Source organism: Phoca vitulina, unplaced genomic scaffold (genome assembly GCF_004348235.1).
Source record: "Phoca vitulina isolate PV1807 unplaced genomic scaffold, GSC_HSeal_1.0 scaffold22, whole genome shotgun sequence".
Taxonomy (NCBI): Eukaryota; Metazoa; Chordata; class Mammalia; order Carnivora; family Phocidae; genus Phoca; species Phoca vitulina.
Genome location: NW_022589725.1, coordinates 38,491,542 through 38,499,000, shown reverse-complemented (window position 1 = coordinate 38,499,000; position 7,459 = coordinate 38,491,542). Strand labels below are relative to the sequence as shown.

General features: G+C 49.6%; 1 protein-coding gene across 2 annotated transcripts in view; it reads right to left on the bottom strand.

Moving 5' to 3' along the window:
* Positions 1–7,459, bottom strand: part of NPAS2 (neuronal PAS domain protein 2) — a 152,181-nt gene that overhangs the window by 25,053 nt on the left and 119,669 nt on the right. For both annotated transcript variants that reach the window (XM_032419610.1, XM_032419609.1), the window contains exons 8-11: positions 4,609–4,727; positions 3,829–3,911; positions 2,962–3,068; positions 784–931 (exon numbers count right to left, since the gene is read on the bottom strand). In XM_032419610.1, the coding sequence (XP_032275501.1) occupies positions 784–931; positions 2,962–3,068; positions 3,829–3,911; positions 4,609–4,727 (457 nt within the window). The remainder of the gene's footprint in view (positions 1–783; positions 932–2,961; positions 3,069–3,828; positions 3,912–4,608; positions 4,728–7,459) is intronic.

Below are 7,459 nucleotides of genomic sequence, written 5' to 3'. Positions count from 1 at the left end.
TCTACCTATCCATGTACGTGTATCTACCTATCATCCATCTACCTATCTACAATGTATATATACTTATATACCTACTATATATATATATACATATAAAACCTTTCTTTGTTCTGCTCAAATGCTCTTCTCTAGACCAGTTTAAAACTGATTGATGTCCTTAAAATTTCTGTAGTCAGGGGAAAAAAACCCCACGAATGACATTTCTCCTCTACCTTTGGGAATCGTGGCCTTACAGAGCCTGCGTCTAAGAAAGGCTGGATTCGTGGCCTCCCTCGGAAGCTCCGCCCACCCACCCTGGGCTGGGGGCTCCCCGAGGCCACCAGGAACCACCAGGAAGCCTCTCCCCTGGCAGTCAGGTTCTATTCCCAACGCTGTCTCAGTTGCCAGCAGGGGCTTTTAATGCATTAAAAATAGAGGGGACTAGGTCTTTGAGTGATTTAGAGGCAAAATTTTAATTTTCTTCTCCAAACAGTGACAAGGGAAGGTGGGGAGGTGAATGGAGATGAAGGGAAAATGTGGAAGAAGGTCAATGAAGCAATAACTCACGAAGTCACATCCCGGCACCCTATGGAAGGGCTGAACCGAATCCTCAGCCCGGCGGGGGGTGGGGGGGTGGGGGGGTGGGAACAGAGTTGTGTGTGTCCCTGGAAAGAAGCTGAGCTCTGGAGACTACTCTGTGAACCGCAGAGGATAGCTTGGGCCCTGTGGAGGAATTCAAGCCCAGGGCTCGCTTGCTCTTCGGAACCTGGGACTACTTGCCCGCCCTCTGAGCCCAGCCCTCACCTGACGACCGAGTGCGTGCACACAATGAACTCGGGCTTGGAGTTCCACTGGTGGTATGTGATGTAGTAGTGCGTCTGCAGCCAAATCCACTGCTGGCCTTTGGTCAGAAACCGGTAGCAACAGGACTTCCCTTTACCAAACTGCATCACTGTAGGCATAAAACAGAGGCTGCATGTAGCGAACGTTGATACGAAAACGATCTCTCCCCCAGAAGGTACTGTTGAAAGCAGAAGCTTTCAGATACACCATGCCAAACAGTGTGCACTTCTCCAGGTGTGCTGTATTTTAAGTGACTATCAAGATCCTGCTAAACGATACTGAATTCTTAAATAAGGGAAGAACAATCTGCACGCTTCCCCAAATGCTCAACGGCTTAAGAGAGCCTCAGATAAGGGCAGATTTCCCCAACTACAAAGAGGCCCGGGTTTGCCTGCTTCCGGAGGAGCTGTCTTTGGGGCTGTGGGAGCTGAGCACAGGAGAGAAGATCCAGACGCTGGGAGAATTGGGCCCCAAATAGACCTGACAGCCTGCAACCTCTGCACGGGATTCGGGGGCTGTCAGTCAGCAGTTCATGCTTCGTCTACACGGTCCTAAATGAGAGAGTCGCCTACGGATGCCTTCCAGCTCAGGCCCCACTGCCACAGGGCTGTGTGGAGCCCTCTAGGGTTAAGTCTGTTGGTGGGCTTCTCTGGGGGGGGGTCCAGAACAGAATGGGTGCTGTTGTATTAGCCTGCATGGGGCAGAAGGCTGGGACTGTGGGTCTAGGGAAGAAGAACAGTTTGCATCACTGCCTCAGTGCCTGGGATTTAGCACCTCATTCTGCAAACAGATAACAGGTATCTCGACTGGGAAACTAAAGCGAAGAGGGGAGCCACTGCCTTGGAGAATGTGATCTCGGAAGAGGTAGGAAGCCCAGCTGAGCAAGGGCGTGGGCTGCACAGAGCGAGAACGTCTTGCCTGAGCCCTGGGCCAAATCCTTCAGATCATGAAGGTAATTCTACCCCCAGGGTGGCCTTGCTCCGTTAGAAGGGTCAGAAGCAGCCAAAGCTCGAGGTAACCCTGCTTCTCAAACTTTCATGGGCCCACGAATCACTTGGGCGGGGGGCGGGTCTTGTTAAAATGGACGTTCTGATTCCACAGGCCTAGCGGGAAAGCCCGAGAATCTGCAAGGCTAGCGGACTCGGTGCGATGCCCTTGCCGCTGCGTGAGGAGCACACTTTGAGGAGCAAGGGGTTCAAGTTGTAAAGATTAGCCTCAGATTCTACCGGAGGATCCTGATGGAACTCGAGCCTATTCTTCCTTTGACTAGGAGAGCGGAGAAGAGACAGTTACAATGGGCGCGACAGACAGCATGTCTATCAAAACACAGTGTTGGTGGTCAATTCGCGTGTCAGGATCCAGAAGTCGGGATGACGAAAAATGTTCCTGTTTAAAGCTAGAACTTGGCACGGAAAATATGGCTTTCCAAGGTTAATTCTTGATGACTCTTGCTAAGTGAGAATCCAGATATGCTGGTCATTCTCCCCCATGCCCCCTACATCATGAGTCCTACTTCCCCTACCTCTGCCCCCCTATTGTCCTCTTCTGTGGCAGAGAGCCTTCCTTGATCCCCTCCCCCAGCTGGGTGAGCCCCCCAGTATCCTGAGTGCAGTGACAGCATCCTGTAATGTCACCTATTTCTGCTTTCCCATTAGACCTTGCTCCTGCAGAACAGCAAGGAGATTCTGATCATCTTTATGTCCCGGGCCTCGCTCAGTACCTGGCCCGTAGCTTGTGACCAATTATATGTCTGTTGGCAAAAAGCAGTGATGTTGAATTCAGTATTTTGTCTTTGAAGTGTATTGCATAACTTAGAAAAAATGACCATCGTTGTCTTATTTTCTTAAGTCAGACGAAAATAGCTTGTATATCTGAAGGGTACGGGAAGGAGCTGGGAGGGGGGTGGAGGATGCGGGGGAGGTGGGAGGAGGCGGAGAAAGTCAATTCCAGCTGGAAACACAACCCAGGGGCAAACCACAAAAGGTCCTCCACCACACTCCTACATCATTTCAGAGAAAATAAAGTCTTCCTCCTCAAAAAGAAACCAAGCAATAAACAGATTTCCAGGGCCAAAGAGTCGTGCTGTCCGGGCTCCGTGGAGGGTGCTGGAGGCCTTCTGGCTGGGTGTGCAGTACTCACAGTGCTGGTGGCACCTGGCCAGGAGCTCCAGATCGTCAATGTGGTAGTAGTCATAGCCCGACGTCCCCAAAACTTCAAAAGGCAGGTATCCTATGATCGGAGGGGCTCTGCCAAGCAATAGGGACAGTTTGTCAGAGAGCAAGCACCCTGCCCCACTCACAATGGCAATACCTCCATCCAGAGGGGGTACGGTTTGCACATTTAATGATCAACACAGAGCCTCATTTCTCAAGAGCCAGGGCAGGAAAATAATTTTGCAATGGTTCAAACCAGAGAGGGTGTGTTTTCCAAAGTGCTCAAACTTTCTGGCATTTAGATACTCGGTTTCGTTGGCATAACCTGGGTTAAATAATAATAAACTTTATTATTACCGAATAATTAAAAACAGCTATAGATTGGGTCAGTCCAACCCCAAAGCGTAATAAAAAGTTAAAGGGTGGGGAGGGGAGATTTCTCATCCTTCGACTGCGAAAGCTGTTATAGAAGAAAGAAGATTGAATTAAAGGGACAAAAAGGTGTTGAGAGAAATAAGACGAAGAGTTTCTCTCCCATCTGCTCCTGCCTTCCTGGGAGCTGGAGAGGGTCCTGAGGGGTGGGTGTGGGGGTGAGGGTATCCCAAGGATGTCCCCGGGCTGTGGCAACTGGCTCTCCCGAGATGCTCTGACCCAAACACAGAACATATCCACGGACAATTTGCAGTGGGAGGGAAGCTGCCTCACTCTTGGCTGGGAACGATTTTTCCTGCTGCCAGAAAGCCCTTCTCCCTGAAGGGACTAGGCCCGACTTTTCTCTCCCAAGGAGAGCCTGGCTCATGCAAACAAACACTTGAAAAGGACCCAACCCAAACATGTTTTTCTTTTCACAAACCTGTGATCCAGAAATAAAAATTTCCATTCCAAGCTATGCCTTGAAGTGAATTCCTCTAAGGGTTCGTCAACTATGCACATTTCCTGTATTAGAAGGGGAAAAAAAGTGTTGCTCAGGGTGGCAGATGCTCACCCTAGGTTTGTTCAAGAACGCGTGGTAGAAGGATAACAGAAGTTAAAATCATTGAGAGCAAGTCTCCAAGTTGGGTTGGACTGAAACTCATCATCTGTAGCTAATTTCAGTATTAGCTGATACTAAATTTATTTCACAAGCTGGGGAAAAATACCTAAGAGCCAAAATGTCACACCACTCCCTTCCCATTATCTAGAAGTGTGGTAAACATGTGGAAAATGGCTTTTCATGTGAATTTGAATGACTAACTTAACTCAACATTCATGCCATGGATGTTAAAGCAATCACAGATGAGAGAATACGGACAAACCCTTGGTTTTGACACTGGGTCCTCACCTCGGCCTGCCCTGAGTGGTATTAACGTCCCCAGCAAAAGGTCGGAGGGTCGACAGAGTTGCAAGTGAGTCTCTCTGCAGGCGGAGCAGCAGCTGAGGCTGCCTTCCAGCCAAACAGCTCGCAGGAAACCAGAGTTAAGGCAAGGGGCAGGTGGGGCTGTCACAGGTATAGAAGCCAGGCATTTCAACTCTTCGAAGTCAGTGACAGCGTCATTGCAATCCTATTCTTTCCCATAAAGACGGCTAATGAACTATAACCAAACGTGACTCAGTTGTACTAGTTCTACATGATAAATTCTCTCCCGGTACTTGCCTTTAAGAACTGGGGTGTTGCCAGGCGAACGGTGGCGATGAAGCAGACCTCCTTCCCGAGCGGCACCCGGCAGGGCCTTGAAAGGGTGCTGTCGAAGCCGTTACAAGAGGGGCTAGGCACTGGGGCGGGAGGGGACAGACAGACGGGTTAGGCCTGTGAAGCACAGCGGCAGACCCCTACCTGGCCTCACCATCAGCCAGCACCAGTGCTCAGGGCTTCGAGAACATTCACTCACTTTCTTCGTGCCCTGGGACACCTCGCTCAGGTAGGTGCTATGACCCTCCCTGCGCAGGAAGTGGGAGGCACGGGCTGCTGAGGTTACTTGCACCCAGCAGAAGGGAGCTGGAATCCGAGTGGCCGGCAGACTCCCCCGCCTCTCATCTCTAGGAGTCCTCTGGCCGCTTAGACTGTTGTGCTGGGGAAAATGTTCTACAAAAGGAGAGACAGCCTCACTCCGCAGTAAGGGCCTGCATTCTCACTTCAGGGCGGGTTCCACAGTCAGACGTCGTTTCTGATCTGATGGGTCCCCTGGCATTCGCTGACAACCCCCCCTTCCCACCCCTGGTCCTGGCACCGCACACCTGGGGTTCGAGGGTTTCCCCCCTGAAAGCCCATGCCGGGAGCCAGGCTGATGCTGGGCTTGGCGGGTGCGACTGAGGACGTGGCCTCAGGCTCCAGGGGGATCCCCAGAGGCACACGGTGTCCACCACAAACTTGCTAGTTCTGTAGCTATGCACAGGGGACACACCTGTTCACAAGTGTCTTCTTCTCACTGGGAAGGCATGACTTTCCTCAGTCTACGGATGAGGCCGTGGAGGCCCAGAAAGCTCACATGTATTAACCAAGGTCGCTCAGAGTAGTAATAATGGAGCAAGGACTCGAGCCAGGTCTTCCAACTCTGAGCCTGGAGTTCTCCCAGGGCAGAGAGGGGATTGGTCAAGGCTCGCGCCCACCACGGGGCTGAGAACAGGCCCCCGCACGCCCTCTGGGGAGGTGCGAGCTGGTACCAGCCGCCATCTTCCCTGGGAGCTACAGACCTGGCTTCACGGTGATTGTGGTGAACTGCTTTACCTTTTGGGCCAGAGAACAATTCTGCTATTTTAGGTGGAGTATGCTGGCTGGGAAAAAGAACCCGTTAAATAGGAGAAAAGTCGGTGGACCATGTATATGGGATTCTCGAACCTGGCTACACACCAGATTCCCTGGGACCTTCTCCGTGGCCTCCCAGCTGTCCAGACCCCGTTCCCAGCTCTGCTAATTCAGGAACTCTGGGTGGGAAGCCCAGGCGCTGGCACTTTTAAAGGCTCCCCACCCCCCGCCGCCCCTGCAACATCTAGTACCATGCAGCCAGGATTGAGGATCATTACGCTAGATAATCCACCCTACCTCTTTCTTTTTCAAATGTAGTTGATTATATCCTGAACCAGATCCTGAATTCTAAGTACATTTCTGAACTGGTAGATTTAAACATAGTTGTGTTTTCCAATTTGAGAACATATAAAGCAACAGAAAATGAAATGCATTCTAAAATGAATCTGCAAGACTTTCTTTGGATTTTAGCTTTCCAATAATTTTTGTTTTATATGTTCGTAGGTTTCTAAGTGATTCTATAATGTGGTCTTCTAGCCACTAACATGAATAAATTCATTTTACCAAACATATTCTCTGAATGCATTCACATACATATTAATATGAATGTTTCCGAACATGAATATAAAGGGGGCAAAGTAGGAAATGGTGGTCCCTAGAGAGTTTACATCTGTCATTAGTTGGCTTAGACCACTGCAGATTAATGTGTAGGGTGAGCCAAGGCACTCAAGCAGGGAAGAGAAAGCAATCTCACAGGGGAAGGGTCTGCAGATGTGAACATCTGCATAATAAAAAAAAAGACATTAACACATTTCCCAGATGTGAAATATCCTCTCTGCTTGAAGCTAAGAGGCATCACCTGCCAGATAAAGACCTAGTAAAATTCTCCCTACTCTTTCAGAAAATCTAGGCTTTCTAAGCAAATTTCCGAGGACTTCCAGGGAATTTTAAGAGACGGTCTCTCTCACTTGTCTCTAAACCATGTGCCTTGCTGGAATGATCCACGGGCTCTGTCAGTAAGTGCCTTCATCAGTGATTTATGGTGAGGAAGGCAGGGGAATGGAAAGAGCGTGGGGTAGGGAAACCCCAGCCCCTAACAATTTCTTCAAGGGGCAGAGACCATGGAAATTAAGTGAATGTTCTGCAGAGCTTACTGCTGGCCTGGCTGCCTCTCAGTGCAATTTTATCAGTCCTTTTAGAACTGCTAAGGTTTTAAAGATGAAAATGCTCCCAGCAGGGGAAATTTCATTATTGCTTACAGCCTGTGCTAGAGAAGCTAGATACTTTACAGAGGGCTCCAGAACCAAGCAAACTCCTCTTCTAAATGAGCTTTCTCCCCCAAAACCTGAAGCAGCTGAGGGCTTGATCAAAGGCGACAGTAAATCAAGGGTGAAAGTTTTAACAGAGGCCAAGGGGAAAACCTTGGGGGGAAGTCAAGGGGAAGAAGATACTTGAAACATTTTGCCAGCTGTGTTTCAAATGACTTTTATTCACAGCAGGAGCCTCCTAGCAGATTCCAGAGTCAACACAGGAGCAAACTGCTCCCTGGGACTTCATGGTAATATTTAGCACTTAGAATAACTTCTCTGGCACTTCGCATCCCAAGGTAGTTAAAAAACGTTAATTAAGGATTTAATTAGTTGTTTCAATTTAAGTAATAGAAAAAACATATCTAATTACAGCAGGCTTCCCGAGCCTCCTGGAAGGATTACCCCGTCGATGCCGGCGCAGCCCTATTCATCAGCCTTCTCCTTGCTTCCGC